Raw genomic sequence first — 19,877 nt, 5'->3', positions numbered from 1 at the left:
CAGTAGCACTGCCACCCAAGGTACAGTTTTCTTAAATCCTGTAAGGCCTACAGGATTTTATTAGCAGAATAACATTGGACATGCATGCACTCCATCCAGGGGTACACTTAAAAAAAAAATAAATAAATAATGTGTAGGTTATTCCAGATTGCGTTTTATGTCAAGCTAAGGAACATTTTGAATTTGTTGATGTTTAATAGACAATGTATTGATACTCTGGAGATTTTTTTGTATTTTTTTTTTTTTTATGTTGTCTATTCAATAGCAAAATTTTGATTCTTGTGGAAATGCAGTGTTATCGCAAATTCATGGATATTTATAATTTAATTGTGACTCCAATTAATGAACTAGTAGTTGTTGCAATGAAGCTTGGTATGTTGCCATATACCAGATTTAAATATCAGAAAATGTAAATATTGCAACTTTACTAATTATTTAATTCTCCTTTTGTCTTTTTAGTTTATAGATTTATTGTACATCTATTTTAAACTTAGATGTGTTTTCTTGCATTACCTAACTACACCATAACTTGATGACCAAACTTTCGTTGTGGCAATGTATTTGATTACGTTTTGACAACAGAAAAGAGAATTTCCGATATTCGTAGGCAACATCGAGAAACAATAGTTGTTTGTCGGTTGGTTACCAGTTGGTAATTTTTGCTTTTAATGATTATTCTATGGGCGGATATGCAGTAGTGTAACCTAATTGATGTCCTTATTTTCCCAACATAATTTAAAGGTGTAACACTTAAAGATGGGAAAGGAGGAAGCTGAGACCGGCTTGACAAACACATAAACATTTAACACACTGGGGTCGATGGACGTGCCGGCACGTCCTGCTGGATATTTTCGTCATTACAGCAGAAACAACTTAAAATACTCCGTAATTTTTGGGTATACAGATAAGTGTAAGACATCATTAGAGACAAAGGGTCTACTTTTATTTGTGTACACTCACATTAACAACAAAATCTTGTGCTTTTGTAAAATAAAGAAAATAAAAAGGGTGAGCTTTCAGCAGTCTCTGTGTTCACGAGCATATTTCAGAAACACATCACAAAAATGAACAAACTCCACGAATACTTATAACACAAACATGAAACCTATATCTAAAAGCTTAAAATGTCTACTTTTTATAAAACAATTCAAATTTAAAACAAATATTCTCCTGCAATGCAATCTGTTTGAAACAAAGCGATGTACAGTTTTTACTGGCTCAGCGAATTATCTCTAATGTGATAATTCATACGCTAATGTGCTGAGACGAACAAGGCAAATGGTAAACACCCCCGACAGTGAGGTTGTAAACACATTTCATTCATTTTTCTGCTCGTTTGCAACGATACACAGGTGAGAAAGCTCCTGGATATTAAGAAAGAGTTAACATTTTCCTCAGAAGAAGAGCGGGACTCCGAACGTATTTTGAAGAGAGACTTGATCCAGCCGAGGAAAACATTTCTGAGGAGTAAGTCATTTAGTTTTCATTAGCTGACATGCCATTTTATATAAACATAAAGATACTCATTTAACCTGAACGCATATTTGCAAGCACAAGCTTTGCTGATGATAATGAGGCAGCATAAACACTAGTTAAAATATAATTAAACATTCATATTGTTTTTATATCATATTTATATCATACAGCATACAATTTAAATACCTGCTTTAGCCGAAACAGCATTTAAATGTAACTAAAACTTGCCTATTAGGACATATTTCAATACTCTGAATCTTGGCTGGCAAGTCTGGAAACAGTCCCACTATTAAAATATGTACATGTTTATATAAAATAGCATGTCAGCTAATGAAAACTAAATGACTTGCTCGTCCGAAATTGAATCCTCGGCTGGATCAAGTCTCCCGCTCTTCTTCTGAGGAAAATTGTAACTCTTCGTCACTAACCAGGCGTTTTCTCACTTGTGTATCATGCTGTCTTTTCAAACGTGCAGAAAAGTCAATGATTTCGTTTTTAAGGCACAGTCGGGGGCATGTACCATTTGATTTGATCGTTGCAGCACATTACTGTATGAATGGTGCGCTCTGCTGGTGGGTGTGATCACATTAGAGATAATTAGCTGAGCTAGTAAAAACTGTACATCGCTTTGTTTCATACAGATTACATTGCAGGAGAATATTTGTTTTAAATTTGAATTGTTTTATTTAAAAGTAGACATTTTAAGCTTTCTTTAGACATATGTTTCATGTTTGTGTTATAAGTATTCGCGGAGTTTCAGTTAATTTTTGTGACTTGTTTCAGATATATGCTCGCAAACCCAGAGACTGCTTGCAGCTCACCCTTTTTATTTTACAAAAGCACAAGGTTTTGTTATTGTGACATTACACATTGAACATGTACTACAGAATTTTGATTATTATTAATGGAAATTCTGTCATCATTCACCATCATGTTGTTCCAAGATTTAAAAATGTACTCTTAAAAACTGAAGTCATAAGAGGACATTTACAGAATCACCCTGAAAATTATCTCATTACACAGAAAAGCCCGCGTTAGAATTACAGTAAAAACATACCTCAGCGTGCTGCCTGAAGTTGGAGCTGTGACTTTAAACTTTAAATATCAGCTTGTCTTGGTGTTAAAAGAAGGCATTGCATGACGGAACTTTTTTTTTTCACTGTGCGGAGCAAAGAAAGTGTTTCACTTTGAAGAGTTTGGTGCCGCTGCACTGATGACTTGAGCGACAGTCTCCTCACTCAAGTGGGAGCGTCTCATCACGCACAGCTGTGAACGTCCGTTCTCGTAAAAGTCCCATTCAATAATCTCTCAACAAATGACCCAGTAATGTAACAACAGTAATGCCACACACTGTAAAGAAGTAAAAGTAAAAAAAAAATCATTAGAAATTGACTTGAGTGAGAGTAAAAATACCCACATTTAAACCTATTCTAAAAGTAAATTTCCCCCAAAATGTTACTCAAGTAAATGTAACGAGTTACTACCCACCTCTGATAGATAGATCGATAGATTGATTCACATTTATATTATGTATAAATGTATTTTAACAAATAGCATCAAACATATTTACATAAAAGCTTATCCTGTATAAAAAATTTAAGTTAAAAACAATTGGCAATGTTAGTGGACATTTCAGGTGAATAAAGCTGCTAAATCACAGATTCAAAAATATTAACAGAATTTAAACTAGAAGGTAATAATGTTACTTAACCAATCTGATGTGGTTGTTGCATTTTCATCACAATGAATTGCATGATCTTCAATTATTGGATTGGATAATAAACGGAGGACATGAAACATAAGTACTGTCGTTCACATGTCTCATGTTTTAAAAATGAACTCTTTAAAATGTTTTCACTGTAACTTTCAAATTGCAAAATAGACTTCAGAAGATGAAAATGGAGTTTTTAAGGTTTAATATGATACCAAGTTTGTGAACATTGGAGTTTTTGATTTAAAACAAAGAATTTGTTTTATAGCCACATTCAAATAGCCCACCTGTTGGCCAGTGACAGTTAACAGGTTTAAAATGGGCATGTAAGACGGCCTCTGTAGCACCCCCATTTTCACCTACAGTCACCAAAATTAGTACATATATAGTTCTCATCAAGCTGGACAACTTTCAGAATTATAATTATTAGCTCGACCCAACAGGAAGTCGTCATTTTGGATTTTGTTTTAATATTGTATTTTTTTGAACTTTTAAATACTCCTCCTAGGGGATTCATGAGACAGTCCCCAAATTTAGACAACATTATGCTAAGATATTGAAGATGCTAAATTGTGAACAGATTTTCACATATCAAATGGTGTTGCCATAGCGAGGCATTAAATTAATGGCAAAAAATTGGGAACAGCAGTGTCTCACATCTCAATTTTGATTGAAATCACACATTGCACACAGCAGATGTATGTTGGGGCTAATCAAATGGATTTGACTATTTTTTGTTAAGGACATAGCGCCACCACTGGGCAGCAGAAAGCGTGGCTCTTAAAAGAGACTAAAATAGCTATCTTATATTTACCCAAGTTGCTTCAAAATAATGTCAAATCACTAATGCATGTGTCCATCTTGTATTGTTTTCCGAAAGCCAACAGGTGGAAATAGACCCATGGTGCTTGGGCCCGTCATCGCTGCTCGCAACTATATTTTAGTTATGTTTTAATCATCTGCCTCTTGGCGCAGCTCTAGTGTACGCAACATCTCTGTGTAATTCCAGACACATTTATTAATTGACACAGGTGCTGTTGGTCCAGCCAAGCTGAATGTATCTTTTTTCTCTTTCGCAGATGTATTGAGTCAGTTGGACAGCACAGCCACTCTAACCCCCAGCAACGAACTGACAGGCACATCACAGGCTGTCAGCACCCCCCCAGGATCTGCAGGAGCAGAGATCAACAGTCTAGACCTGACCTCCCTCTTCTCCAAAGTCCCTGCATGTCCAGCGACTACTGCTGTCTCTTTGGGGTCTGTAGGTAGCTCTGGGCCAGCATCCTTCTCCATGGATCTGTCTCTGGTCAACACTGGAATCCTTACGATAGATCCAGTTTCAGTTGGATCGGCTCTTAATGGGGCAAAGACTGTAGATCCTCTCATTTTAGCACCCGGGCAAGATATGGGAATACACATATTAGATGCAGGATTGGGCCCTGGAGGAGGTGGAGGGGTTTTACCACAGGCAACATTGCATTTAGATGATGTACAAACTGTCAACCCAGAAGAGCTGGGAACACTAACAGCTCTGGCTATCCAAAGTACTGCATCGTCAGAACAACTTCACACTCTGAGCTCCTGCAGTGCTTTGATTGTAGAAACACCATCTACTCTTATGCCAACACTTTCATCATCACTCACTCCATCTCTTTCCTCTTTGACATCAGCTCTGCCTCCAGCGCTCAGTTCATCTCTTGTTCCCTCTCTCTCTGCCCATCTATCCTCCGCGGGAGCCCCTGTGGCAGAGTTGCTTTCTCCAGAGGCCAAGTTGGCAGCCTTTGAGACTGCTGTGGGGCCCTTGCTGAGCAGAGCTGAGGTCATGGCCCCGTCAGATTGCGATAAGGGGATGTGCCAGTTTGTGTTCCCCAGACACAGTGGATCCTACTGTGGGCAGACAAACACAGAGCTGGCTTCTGTCACCCCCTGCCCCATTATGGTTAGTTGGAGAGAGAGGAGATTTGGGAAATTGTTAGCCTTAACCTCATGTTTTCTTTGGGGTCTGAGAGACCCAAGCAGTGTTAAGTTACTAAAAAAAAAAAAAAAAAAGTAATTCAATATAAATTACAAGTTACTACTGAACAGCTGTAATTACATTACTGACTTCTGATTACTTCATAAAATAATCACATTACTAATTGCTTTTAAAATCTATTTCGAAAGCAAGTTTTCACAGAAAAGCGGTTATTTTTCCACATTTAACAAATTTTAAATAATCCCTGTATTTCCATCTTTCCACCTGTCCTATCCCTTTAGCTGTCAAAATTGTTTACATTTTAATGTAAATATTAATGTAATGCATGTATTAAATGTATTCTACACTTTGAATATTATTTTAGATATGTGTTGCCCAATTAATTACCTTAATCGAAAGTCAGTAATTTTTATCTGATTACAAGAATTGGAAATGTAATGCACTACACTACTTTTTGTACTTTAAAAAGTAATTCGATTACAGTAATTAATGAGATGATAAAGATAATAAACGTGAATAAAAGCTAAGATTTTCTGACTGTTGTATGCACTGTCATGGTACTCTCCTGACAGATGTTTAATTTGATTTCTTGTGTTGTGTTTTTCTACAATGTGTTTTGCTGTGGTCCGATTGACCCCTAACAGAAACGTTACCAGTCACATTTCTTAAAGTGTGCAACTGAACTGCAGAAAAACAAGGAAAATGGCTTCAATAACCCATGCCTTATGAGTCAATCTCAACAGAACATTAGGCTTAAAGTAACATGTAAAACTTTTGGATTTGTTGATTTTAAATGGTCCTTTGTTCACTAATTAAAAAAACAAATGGACTTGAGAGTAAATATGAAATTAAGATGATTTGTTCTGGTGTTAGGAGAGCAGTGGATCAGCACGCACAGACTACAGGGCCGTCCATCTTGCCAAGAAGAGGAAACAGAAAGGTTCAGGGTCTTCCACATGTGCCTCAGAGACGGACCATAGAAAGACTAAAGGGTCAAAGGGTGCAAGCTCTGCTCTGCCGAATACTTCATGTGGTCATTTTGGAGGAGCTGCTACAAGAAATGGTGACCTACCCATTCGGGATGCAGTGACTGGTGCACAGTTTGTGCAGATTCAGCTGTTACAGGTGAGATTGCCACAGACATCCCAATCAGATATTACAACAAATTTTAGTTGCCGATTCAGTATAGGATTTGCGTTTTAAAATTTTGCGACTCTGTTAGTATTGCAATTTGATGTTACAATATAATTAGCAGCATAAAACCATATTTTTTCTAATAAAGAAATGTTTATTGAAGAGCAGACGAGTATGACTTGACAATTTTTGACTAGGCGGTGCATTTGTCTGAGCTCAACTATTCCGTTTTAAGAAACCTATGTATAGGAAGCATGGTGCCATGCAAGGGTCGGACGTGTGAACGGCAAGCTCTGCGTGCTTAGCTAGTTTTTTTTTTAATACTTTTTGGTCAAACCAGTGAGATTTGGTACACCCTGATTCTTAACTGTCCTAGGAATATGTCAAAGAATTCAAAATCCGGATTGCGACGTGACGCCATGCGAGAAGCAGACGTGTGAGCGACAGCTCTGCGCACTTTGCTAGTATCTTCATTTTATAATCCGGTGAGATTCGATACACCCAGTTACATATTTGCTCTTTGAGGTAAACATGGCAAAGAACTCAAAATCCTCAGACTGGAGACATTAAAAGACACTTTCGTGTTCAAGCTGAGTCCTCTGGCGGGCCCTATGGACCAGGGACTCGATTTGGAAAGCACGTTGGTGGAAGAAATCCAACATCTCTGTGAGGCTGATGATGGATGTTGCTGATTTGAATGATCTCGCTGTAATACATCGATCGACTACAGTGATGGAAACAAAATTCTCTGAGTTGGTCACAAGAGTGGCATATATATATATATTTTAATTAAAAATTTTTACGCGGCCTCAGAGTGAATTTGACTCGCTCAGTACACACTTGATCATCCGAGGAAGTGGAGTGCCGAGGTTGAGACAGAGAAACAAATAAAATAATATAAGCATAGATGCCCTTCAATTTATTGCAGAGTTATAGATCATGATCAATTTTTCTGGTTCCGGCAGCCTAATTGTGGGTTGGAGGATAAATTAGGTGTATGCCTGGCTAAAAAGATGAGTCTTTAGTCTAGACTTAAACTGAGGGAATGTGTCTGCATCTCGAACAGTGTTAGGGAGACCATTCCATAGTTTAGGTGCCAAATGTGAAAAGGTTCCTTTTGTGGATTTTGATATTCTAGGAACTGTTAACGGGCCAGAATATTTTGATCATAATGAATGTGATGGAATATAGCGTGGTAGAAGGTAGGGCTGGACGATATGACCTAAAATCAAAATCTCGATTCATTTATAATTTTACCTAGATTACGATTGAATGAACGATTTGTTTTTTTTATTTTTTTTGCCCTCATAGTTTACTGACAAGGTTTGTACTGTAAATATGCTCAACTATTAAAGGTGGGTATTTTTTTTTTTCTAATGAAAGCATTTCTTATCTTTTGAGATTTTCAAATAATTGAAGGAAACTAACTATTTATGGTTATTTATTGAATATTTCAAACAATTAAAATCAAAGCACACATTGCTTGAAATGAAAACGTCTTATGAAAAAAGGGTCACATTTCAGTTTTGATGTAAATATCAAGTTTCCTAAAAAGGTAGAAAATAAATAATATTATTTTAAATATTGCCATGTCAAAAGTAGAAAATAACTTGTATCTCTTGTAAATAAATATGATTTTAAATAATGCAATGTGAAAAGTAGAAAATAATAACTTCTCCTGTAAACAAATATTTGAAACAATGCCATGTACAAAAAAAAAAATGCTGATTAAGAGCAGGGCTTGGACAGGGCACCTCTAATGGATCAGCAGGCTGTGTATCCTGTCATCGTTATAGATGTGAATCTGATCACTGTTGCATGTGATATTCCTCTCAGTGATCTTGTCCTGTCACTCTATATGCACAAGTATTTACTCTAGGTTCTTACTAAGAAACACTAGCATGTTTACCTTTTTCAGGTTTCAGGCAGGATCTGAGGCATGTAACTATATTACAACTAGCTCCCCATCAGAGCGGGTTTTCAGTTCAGGAGGATCTGAACTGAAAACCCGCTCTGATGGGGAGCTAGTTGCTGGTTGCAGAGATACTTTTTTGCCACCTTGCTTATAGTGGGAAAGTGTACATGATGCTTTCTCCACCATTCCAGTGGATTTTCCTCACTATCCAGCAAGGGGGGACAACAAGTAACTGCTCAGCTCTGCTTCTAGTGTTTGCTGAAGTGACAAAGTGGGTACAGTTGAAGGAGTTGCCTCACTTCCTTTGAAAAAACTTCCCAATGACCTCTTTGGCTTCTTTGGTTCTGATGAAGTTGTAGAGGGCTTTGTACTCTCTGAGGGACTTTCCCTGCGGACTGCAGCTGCTGACTCCATCTGTTTTCACTTTCTCCTGAATGATGGGGACATGGTGTGCAGAAAAGTCATTTTAAATCTGGGATCAACAAAACTGGCTGTGTCCAGTAGCTCTTCTGTGATGGGGTCTGAGTACTTCCCCTCAAGGTACTCAAGGATGCTGGTTTTGATTGTTTTGGTCAGCTGCGTGTCATCTTCCTCTTCAGCCAGCACTCGTGAATTGAGGATGTGTAGGATAGGCTTCATGAATGAAATGGTCACATACTCTTCTCCTGACAGGGCATCGGTGAACTCAATCAGTGGGTAGAGAGCTTTATTGACAGCCTCCAAGACATCCAGGTCAGCCCAAGATGGAACAAGATGCCTTGATTTATTTTTTTTATCATCAGCGAGGACCTGTGTGATGGCTTTCTTTTGCTCAAGGACCCTTGCAGTCATCATTTGCATTGATCCCCATCTGGTGACACATGCCATTTTCAGCTTGTGTTGTGGCAGCTTCAGCTCTTCTTGCGCCTTCACTAATGCCTTCTTTTTTTTTTCCAACTATAGGAAAAAGCACGGACTATGTTTTTGCACACCCTCATTGCCCGTGCCACACGTTGATCTTTCATTCCATTTTCTGAAGTAAATGCACGCAAATAAATGTATTATTATCTTATTGATAGTTTCACTTATACCTGAGTCTTTTACAAAAATGTAGCAAAATTAATAACAGAAAAGCCTCTTAAACAACTAGAATATTATCAGATTAATAACACTTCTAGATTATTTGTTTATTTCTACTTTAATGATGACTCAATGTAGCATTTTGTTACATTGTAACATTGTAAATATTAAGCACATTGTAACTTTAAGAAAGGTGCTAATATGAAGTTTTTTTTTTTTTTTTATTGTTGTCACATTATATAGTTAGTGTGCTGAAGTAAAATATTATTCATATAGCACCTTTTTAAACACATGTAACAAAATGCTTAACAAGAACATCACAGAAAAGAAAATAATAAAAAAGTAATATAAAAACATATAGACATTATAATTTGACACATACAACAAAACACACAAAGAATTCACCACCCAGATATGCCCAATTAGATTATTGAATATTATAGCATTAAGTCGTTACGTGCACTTACCGATTGCAAGGTGCAGCCGGTGTCCAAAACACTGTTGCCGTGTCAATCCATTCAGCTGTGCAGCTTTGACAACATTAGCGCTGTTGTCTGTCGTAATGGCCACGAGGTTCTCTTCCGTGAGTTCCCATGCAGAAAGCATATCTCTCAGGCCCTGTGTAATAATCTCTGACGTGTGATCGACTGGAAAATATGCCGTCTCAAGGCATCTGTTGCACAGCTTCCATTCATCGTCAATGTAGTGCCAAGTAAGGCTCAAGTATGGGTCTATCGTCCTGCTTGACCAGAGATCAGATGTGGCTGCAAAGTGCTGAACAGACTTCAGTTCAACAGCTACCTTTTTGCGACATATTTTGTACATGTTGGGCAGCGCAGTTTGGGAAAAATATGGTGTATCTTCTGTCGAGAATTTTAACGAGGTGTTTAAACCCACTGCGCTCCACTGTAGCTATGGGAGCCATATCCTTCGCGATGTAGTAACAAATAGCGTCAGTTATTTCTTTCCATCTTCTTGAATCCTTTTCATATTGTGTAGCATTTGTAAATGCTTGTGTTATCGACACCTGCTTTGTGGAGACACTTGTTACTGGGCGCTTGTCAGTCTCTCTCTTTTTTAGAGCCATGCACTATTCATATTCGGTAACGTGATTGTGCTCCAAGTGTTGAAACAGATTGGTGGTTTTAGTCGTTGAAATGGTTTTTCTGCAGTGTTTACATTTGACTTCATTTTGTTTGGTGTCTTCTTTACTGAAGCCAAAATGTGTCCAAACGACAGACACTGCGTCTTTCTTTGGTACAAGCTGCTCCTGTTGCTTAGTTGACTCGGAGTTTGAATTCGCCTCTATGTTTCTTCAATGCCGCTGACTGGGCGGGGTGGAGTCAAGTGACGCACGCGGTAGTATGTTTTTAAAGGGGTCATGACATGAGAAACCAAATTTGCCTTGATCTTTTGGTATATAAGAGGTCTTTGTATCATTAAAACGTCCTGCAAGTTTAATATTTTAAGACGTCCTCCCCATTCTAAACGAATCATTTATTTAATCAAGCTCAAAATACAGCTCGTTCTGGATTCATGGTTAGAAGTGACGTGTCGGTTAGAAGTGACGTAACAGCGTTTGCATATGACCGCCTCCAGCACAACATAACTACGCTATAAGCGCAAGACAACTACGCTCATTTCAGTATCGCCGTGCGCCTCACAAGTGTTCAGTCGATGGACAGCGAGCTCTGACAGAGACTACTTGTGCACAGGAAAATTACGATGCCACACAGATGTGCTGTTCCTGGCTGTGGTCAAACAAAACCTCTGAATAAGCTGCCGAAAGATCCAGACGTCAGGGAAAAATGGATGCAGTTTATTTTTTGCGGATCGACCCAGTCACGGCAGTGTTAACTTAAGCGTTTGTTCTGTACATTTTAAGGATGACTGTTTTGAGAACAAATCTCAATATGATGCTGGCTTTGCCAGAAAACTGTTGCTCAAAGATAAGTCCGTGCCGACTATTCTGGGAACAACGACGACGCTAAACTGTAAGTAATCTATTTTAAACTTTAAACTACTTTTTAAAGCGCAATTTCATTCATTATGAATAATCACAGTGTTTTTACTTAGTTTACTTGCATATTGTTCTGGCTGGGAGCGTCAATAATTGATACATAGGCACTGACGTTAGCCAATCATAACAGTGGGCGTTAACACTGAAGTCTTAAATGGAAAACGCCCCCAAAACAGACTGTTTGAATCAGAGGATGAGAAACAGGGTGGGAAAAGGTCATAAATCACTAGATTTTAAAAGTTTTTCTTAAAAAAAAATATATTAATACTATAATTGCACCTAAGGGAACATAATAATACAATAAAAAAAACCATGTCATGACCCCTTTAAGGGGAATGTAGTAACTGGATTTAAAAAACGAAATAACCGACATGGGAAAATTACATCGGTTAGAGCTTCTGAATTTCGGTTTCAATTACTTTTAGCTAGACCATTCAAAGCTTTGTACGTAGTTAACAGAACTTTAAAATGAAAACGAAATTGAACAGGTAGCCAATGTAACAAATGATAAAATGGGGCTAATATGATCATATTTCTTGGTTCTCATTGGCACTCTGGCTGCTGCGATTTGAACCAATTGAATTTTGCATCCTCCCAGTAATGCATTACAATAATCTAGTTTTGATGTCATGAACGCATTAATTCGTTTTTCAGCAACAGAGCATGTGCCGTAATTTAGCAATATTTCTTAGGTGGAAGAATGCTGTTCTACAAACACCGGAAAGAACAGATTGGTATCAAATATAACACCCAAGTTCTTCGCTGTTGAAGATGATGTAACATTACATCCATCGAGAGTCAAATTATATTTTAGTGGCTTATTTTTAGAGTTTTTTTGGTCTGATAATTAGTACCTGTTTTGTCAGAATTGAGTAGAAGGAAATTTCTGGCCATCCAATCTTTTATTTCATTGATACACACTGCTAATTTGGAGAATTGTGAAATCTCATCAGGTTTTGAAGAAATATAAAGTTGTATATCATCGGCATGGCAGTGAAAACTTATTCCACGATTCCTGATAATATCTCCCAGGGGAAGCATATACAAGGAGAAAAGCAGAGGCCCTAAAACTGATCCCTGTAGTGCACCATATTTTACTTTTTGTTTGGTTTGACAATTCCTCATTTACATAGACAAAGTGGTAGGGGTCTGCAAAATAGGACCTAAACCATGTTAATGCAACAGAATTCTGTAGCCTATTCAAGAGAATTTCGGGATCTATCGTGTTGAATGCAGCACGAAGATCTAAAAGCACTAGAAGAGAAATGCAGCCATGATCAGATAAGTCATTTGTAACTCTGATAAGTGCAGTCTCTGTACTGTGATGAGGCCTAAATCCTGACTGAAATTCTTCATGTATACCATTTCTCTGTAGAAATGAACATATTTGGGAGGATACTACCTTTTCTAGTATTTTCAACCTAAATTGAAGATTTTAAATCGGCCTATAATTAGCCAGTTCTCCAGGATCAAGTTGTGGCTTCTTAATAAGCAGTTTGATAACTGCCATTTTAAAGTTTCTTGGGACATGTCCTAAGCATAGCGAGGAGTTAATAATATTTAAGAATAGGTTCTGAAATTACAGGAGATACCTCTTTTAAGAGCTTAGTTGGTATTGGATCTAACAAACATGTTGTGGCTTTTGATGTTTCGATAAGTTTTGTTAGCTCTTCATGACCTATGACAGAGAAGGATTGTAGTTGCACATGAGAAATCATTAGACACTGTTTTCATAGAGGTGCTATGACAGATGATTGCATCATTCCAATTTTTATGAGTTATTTTCTATGAGTTTGCTAAAATATGCTGACCTGAGCTGCTCTCTTGAGAGCATGAATGTGATCACTGTACCATGGTGCTGGGATTATTTATGAAATTTTCGAAGTGGGGCGACACCATCAAGGGTGCTAGAGAAGATTGCATTTTATATTTTTTGTTATTTTATTAAGTTCTTCTATGCATTGGTTCTTCTATGCATTGGGGTTTATTGAGATTATGAGATTGATCTGGAAGATAATTAGTGATGCTATCTTTAGTGGTTGAAAGAATAGTTCTACCTGAACGATAGCGTGGTGTAGATTGAGTAACGTTAGCTGATCGCAGCATACAAGAGACGAGGTAATGATCCGAGATGTCATTGCTCTGCTGCAGAATTTCTATATTATCAACTCCATATGACAGAATTAAATCTAGCATATGATTATGGCAATGAGTTGGTCCTGTTGCATTTTGTCTGACTCAAAGAGAGTTGAGAATATCGATAAATGCTAATCCCAATGTATCATTTTCATTATCTATGTGAATGTTGAAGTCACCAATAATTAAAGCTCTATCTACAGTAACCTCAAGATCTGATAAAAAATTTGCAAGTTCACCAAGGAAATCAGAATAATGCCTGGGTGATCTATGCACTGTAGCATAAAAAGATGACATGGTTTTTTGCATTTATATCTGACGGTGTCACATTAAGAATTATTAGTTCAAAAGACTTAAGACAGGATATAAATGTAACACCAAAAACTTTATTAACACCACTGTAATTTGTAGCAACACCACCTCCTCGACCATTCAGACGAGGCTCATGTATATAACAATAACCTGGGGAAGTAGATTCATAATAACTAATATATATCCGGTTTAAACCAGATTTCAGTCAAACAGAGCGCATCCAAACTATGATCTGTAATAATTTAATTAACAATTAGTGCTTTGGTAGAAAGAGATCTAATGTTTAGTAGCCCTATTTTTATATGATGTTTATCTTTTAATTTGTTTTTTGTTATAGGCAAGTAAAATTTCTGATTATGTAGAAATAATAATTTCTAATTATACCTTAATCAATATATTTACTTAAGACACAAGCCAAAATGTTATTTTATGTATGTGTGTGTGTGTATATGTATATATATATATATATATATATATATATATTGCACACACAATGAGGGAAAAAATATTTGATCCCCTGCTGATTTTGTACATTTGCCCACTGACAAATAAATAATCAGTCCATAATTTTAATGGTAGGTTAATTTGAACAGTGAGACAGAATAACAACCAAAAAATCCAGAAAAAAGCATGTCAAAAATTGAATTGCATTTTAATGAGGGAAATAAGTATTCGACCCACTCTCAATCAGAGATTTCTGGCTCCCATGTGTCTTTTATACAGGTAATGAGCTGAGATTAGGAGCACACTCTTAAAGGGAGTGCTCCTAATCTCAGTTTGTTACCTGTATAAAAGACACCTGTTCACAGAAGCAATCAATCAATCAGATTCCAAACTCTCCACCATGGCCAAGACCAAAGAGCTGTCCAAGGATGTCAGGGACAAGATTGTAGATCTACACAAGGCTGGAATGGGCTACAAAACCTTTGCCAAGCAGCTTGGTGATAAGGTGACAACAGTTGGTGCGATTATTCGCAAATGGAAGAAACACAACAGAACTGTCAATCTCCCTTGGTCTGGGGCTCCATGCAAGATCTCACCATGTGGAGTTGCAATGATCATGAGAACGGTGAGGTTTCTCACCGTAACCCAGAACTACACAGGAGGATCTTGTCAATGATCTCAAGGCAGCTGGGACCATAGTCACCAAGAAAACAATTGGTAACACACTACGCCGTGAAGGACTGAAATCCTGCAGCGCCTGCAAGGTCCCCCTGCTCAAGAAAGCACATGTACAGGCTCGTCTGAAGTTTGCCAATGAACATCTGAATGATTTGGAGGAGAACTGGGTGAAAGTGTTGTGGTCAGATGAGACCAAAACAGAGCTCTTTGGAATCAACTCAACTCAACTCGCCGTGTTTGGAGGAGGAAGAATGCTGCCTATGACCCCAAGAACACCATCCCCACCATCAAACATGGAGGTGGAAACATTATGCTTTGAGGGTGTTTTTCTGCTAAGGTGACAGGACAACTTCACTGCATCAAAGGGACGATGGACAGGGCCATGTACCATCACATCTTGGGTGAGAACATCATTCCAGCATGACAATACACAAAACACATGGCAAAGGCAACAAAGGAGTGGCTCAAGAAGCACATTTAAGGTCCTGTAGTGGCCTAGCCAATCTCCAGACCTTAATCCCATAGAATGTATATGTGTGTGTATATGTTTGTTTTTTGCTTTTTAACAACTTAAATTTCAACTTAAACAAAACTATAGTAGCTATAATATAAAAAGTAGAATTTTCACTTAAGATAACATTTTTTGTTAGTCAATGCTTAATTTAGTTTACTATTAATAAATACAGGAATATTCATTTCGAAAGACCTTACTGTTTATTGTGATGTCTTTTTAAAATATGCATCACCTTTTCTGTAATGTACAACAAAATAAATAAATACTAAATAAAAAAAACACATTAATTTCTGCAGACAATAAAGCTATCCAGTATGTTTTTTTTTTTTTTTTTTTTTTTTTTTTAACACATCAACACTAGTTGACCCTGTCGTGGAAAATCGTGATGAATCTCTCTAAGTTGTAATAAAACTCTCGGAGTCTTGAGTTCCAGATGCCAAAGTTGTAGTTCATTGAACACCAACAAACATGATTATATACTACTTTGTTATCTTGTTACCCACCATCTCTGACTAACGAGGTCACTGCCTTGTTTCTTTCCCTCGCCCATCTATTAAAAAGAAACATATATCCTCGCCTCTCTATTGAAAAGAAACGTATATCTTTGGTAGCCTCTCATACCTTGACCTCATGTTACAGTTCAAGGACAGAGTACATGAACTCCTAGAAACATCTGCATAAACAGCCATGTCCCCATCAAATACTTTTTATCTTTGTCCTACATTTTCAGTGCATTCCCACAATGAGGCAGCCTTGTTTACTCATACACATTATTATTTGAAAGAAAACACCAGCCTCAAAGATATCATACACTCAGCTTATTAGAACAAGACACCATTCATATAATAACTGATTAAAAGTATCTTTGCAAAGATACGTGCCAGCACAAAGGAAACACACCAAGGACTCACATCAGAATACTATTGATTAACAGAAACACATTTTGTTTTTGAAGAAATACACCTGTTTTTCAAGGTTATATACCATAACCCCCTCAACTACATGGAATTCATCTTCATCTTCTATTTAATAAAAATATATATTATAATGTTCAATGTTGATATCATTCAGTTTAAAACTAAACCCAAAACACCTACAGCACAATAGATTACAATAGCCAGGGCATTTACCTTATTCTGATGATTTGCACTGAATGGAATCAGACAGTTTAGCATAATCCGGGCAGTAGCTGCTGGTAGCAGGTCTCAAACACTGCTAGCATCGCAATTTCGCGCTCTGTTCTCAGAAGCCCTTGGAAGGCGTGTATGCGCAAACCTAGTTGTTATGGCAACTGAATAAACACAATTCTCGCCTGGTCAATATTTACTCGTCAAGTGCAAGTCAGACAGAAAGTAAAAGGAAAGACATTATATTTATTTGTATAAAAATTTAACGAAAGTACATTTTAAATTTTGTGCGATCTACCAGCATTGCCTTTTGCGATCGACTGGTAGATCGCGATCGACGTATTTGGCACCCCTGGTCTAGGCCTTCCGTTGCCATGCTACCTATTCATTACAAAGTTGCAACGCTGCCTGTTCATCATAACGCATCAATATCAAAAGCCAGTATTTCACGTCAACAGCACATTCACTCTCAATGTAATGGCAGGCAATCGCGTAATCTCATGAGGGCAGCTCGGTCAATGTTCATTCACTTGTCATTTACCGTCTGCATGCCCGAGCGTTCCCCATCGGGGAATTAAGATAATTATTCAGGCATATCATCATGTACAGTCAATGCTTATCGTACGGGCTCTCATTACTTCCCCGGAAGATACCCCCGTTTTTGTCGGTCACCTTCGCCCAAATCACGTAATGGGTGCTTTTCAATTCATCATCCCTATGCCCTACTCACTAGGAAGACCGAGTCCATGATGTGAGCATTCCGAGGGAGCATGACTTCACAGTTTAACTCCCCTTTTTTTTTTTTTTAGCACAAACCATGCAAATGACATACCCAACTTAAATGGCTGTCTTCACTGGCCCCCTTGGAGTATGGACACAGTTGTAGTATCTTTTGACAGAAGACACTTTGGGCTTTATTTCCCAAGTTTCAGAATTAATGTTATTTTTTTTATTTTTATTTTTTTCCTTCTCTTTATTGAGGTTTTTTGCATATAAAATACAGAAAGACAAAAAAAAAACACAATAACAAACAACAGACATCAGAGGACATCATTGCCATTGCCGTGCTAAACAAATCAATTATACATTCTCACCAAAGTAATCTATGAAAGTTTGCCACGTTGAACAAAATATTTCAGACTTCCCCCTTAACATATATTTAATTTTCTCCAATTTCAAATGATCCATTATGTCTTTCATTAAGGCTGAGTTAGCAGGGGGCATTTTATGTTTCCAACACAAGAGAATCAGTCTCCGCGCCATCAAGGTCATAAAACAAACCATGCTGTTTTGGGTGTCCGAAAGTTGTACATTGACTGGCTTCACACCAAAAAGAGCCCAGATTGGTTCTGGCTTAAGCTGTTTTTCAAGATCTTGGAAAGGGTTTGAAATATAGTGTTCCAATAGGTCGTAATGCGAGGACAATTCCAAAACATATGTGCAAGAGAGGCCGGCCCTTGTAAACATCTATCACAAGAAGGACTAATGGAAGGACACATCTTTGACAATTTCAATTTGGATAAATGCAATCTGTGTAGCACCTTGAACTGCAAAAGACCATGTCTAATACATACAGAGGTAGAATGAACATTTCTTTGGGCTTTGACCATTGATTGTCTGTAATAGTCACCCCTAGGTCATCCTGCCAGGCATTTTTCAAATGGTCCAATGTAGGTGTTGTTTCTTCCTGTGTTGGCACATTGTGGATTTTAGCAATTAGACCTTTTTTAAATGGATCAGACAAAAACACTGTTTCCATAGCGGAGTCTGGGGGCCGATTAGGACAAGACGGAAATAAGCCCTTAACAAAACTTCGGATCTGTAGGTATTTGAAGAAATCTTTACTTTCTAATTTGTATTTGCTCTGTAATTGTTTGAATGTGGGAAATATATTTTCAATAAATAAATCTTTTATACATCGAATACCTTTATGTTCCCACTGAAGAAATGTTGTGTTTAAGACTGATGCAGGAAATGTGTGATTATTTGTCAATGGACTTAAAGCAGATGCGCCTCTCCATCCGTAATGAATTCTAATCTGGGACCAGATTTTAACTGAATGAGAAACTACTGGATTCTCAAGTTTTTGTTTTGAAATAGGCAAAGCTGAATAAAGTAATGCTTTTAACGAGGAGGGATGACAGCTTTCATTCTCCATCCTACTCCAATCAGCCCCCTGAGTGGACAACCACAAGGACATTGAGCGGATATTACATGACCAGTAATAACGTCGAAAACAGGGTAATCCCATACCTCCCAGATAAATTGGTCTTTGTAAGAACACTTTCTTGATTCTTGGAGTTTTTCCATTCCATATAAAATATGACATGAGGGAATCTAGTTTATTAAAAAATGCCTTGGCTATCCAAATAGGAATACACTGGAACAAGAACAGAAACTTGGGCAGAACATTCATTCTAATAATATTTATTCGACCTGCTAATGAAAGTGGTAGGTTCATCCATGTATCTATATCCTTTTTTGTTTGATCATATAATTTCAGATAGTTGTGCTTAAAGAGGCTGAAATATTCCTGCATAATATTTATCCCAAGATATTTAAATTCAGTTGAGATTGAAAAGGGAAAGATATTAAACACATTAATATTCATACGGGCTTTAGAATTAATTGGGAATAAGGTACTTTTTGATAAGTTCAATTTGTAACCTGATATTGCCCCAAATTCCTTCAGCATTTCCATTATCACAGGAACAGATTTAACAGGGTTTGAAATAAAAAGTAACAGATCGTCCGCGTACAAAGAAACTTAATGTTCCGTTTTTCCTCTTTTAATCCCAATGTACTCTTCCGTTGCCCATAATACAAGAGCCAGGGGTTCAATGGCTATTGCAAAAAGTAATGGTGAGAGCGGGCAGCCCTGTCTAGTCGATCGGCTGAGGGGGAAATAATTTGAATGCACATTGTTAGTCCGCACTGAAGCCTGGGGCTGGGCATATAATAATTTTACCAAAGATATAATTTGAGCCAAATCCGAACTTTGACAGGGTCGAAAAGAGATAATCCCACTCTACTCTGTCAAAAGCTTTTGCCGCATCCAAGGAGAGTAAAATTTCAGGATGTAGATTCTTTTTGTCCTGAGTGTGAATTATATTTAGTAATCTTCTAATATTAAAAAACAACTGTCTGTTTTTGATAAACCCAGTTTGATCCTGTGAAATGATTGTCGGCAAGATTGTTTCCAGTCGTGTAGCTACAATTGTTGCAAGTAGTTTATTGTCCACATTGAGTAAGCTCACCGGTCTATAAGACGCGGGGTCTAAGGGGTCTTTATCTTTTTTATGAATAAGAGAAATGCTTGCATGGTAAAGTGTTGGAGGTAGAGAGCCCCTATATAATGTTTTATTGCATCTAACAG

General features: G+C 37.5%; 1 protein-coding gene across 5 annotated transcripts in view; it reads left to right on the top strand.

Moving 5' to 3' along the window:
- Positions 1-19,877, top strand: part of si:dkey-156n14.3 (zinc finger protein ZXDC) — a 75,626-nt gene that overhangs the window by 21,732 nt on the left and 34,017 nt on the right. For all 5 annotated transcript variants that reach the window (XR_007970994.1, XM_052131149.1, XM_052131148.1 and 2 more), the window contains exons 6-7: positions 4,267-5,126; positions 6,036-6,287. Coding sequence is in view for 4 of the 5 variants with exons in the window: in XM_052131149.1 (XP_051987109.1) it covers positions 4,267-5,126; positions 6,036-6,287 (1,112 nt within the window). In the remaining variant the exon portion in view is untranslated. The remainder of the gene's footprint in view (positions 1-4,266; positions 5,127-6,035; positions 6,288-19,877) is intronic.

This window comes from Xyrauchen texanus, chromosome 7, assembly GCF_025860055.1.
Source record: "Xyrauchen texanus isolate HMW12.3.18 chromosome 7, RBS_HiC_50CHRs, whole genome shotgun sequence".
NCBI classification, from domain to species: domain Eukaryota; kingdom Metazoa; phylum Chordata; class Actinopteri; order Cypriniformes; family Catostomidae; genus Xyrauchen; species Xyrauchen texanus.
Note: the sequence above shows the minus strand (reverse complement) of the source record. Positions and strands in the feature narration are given on the sequence as shown.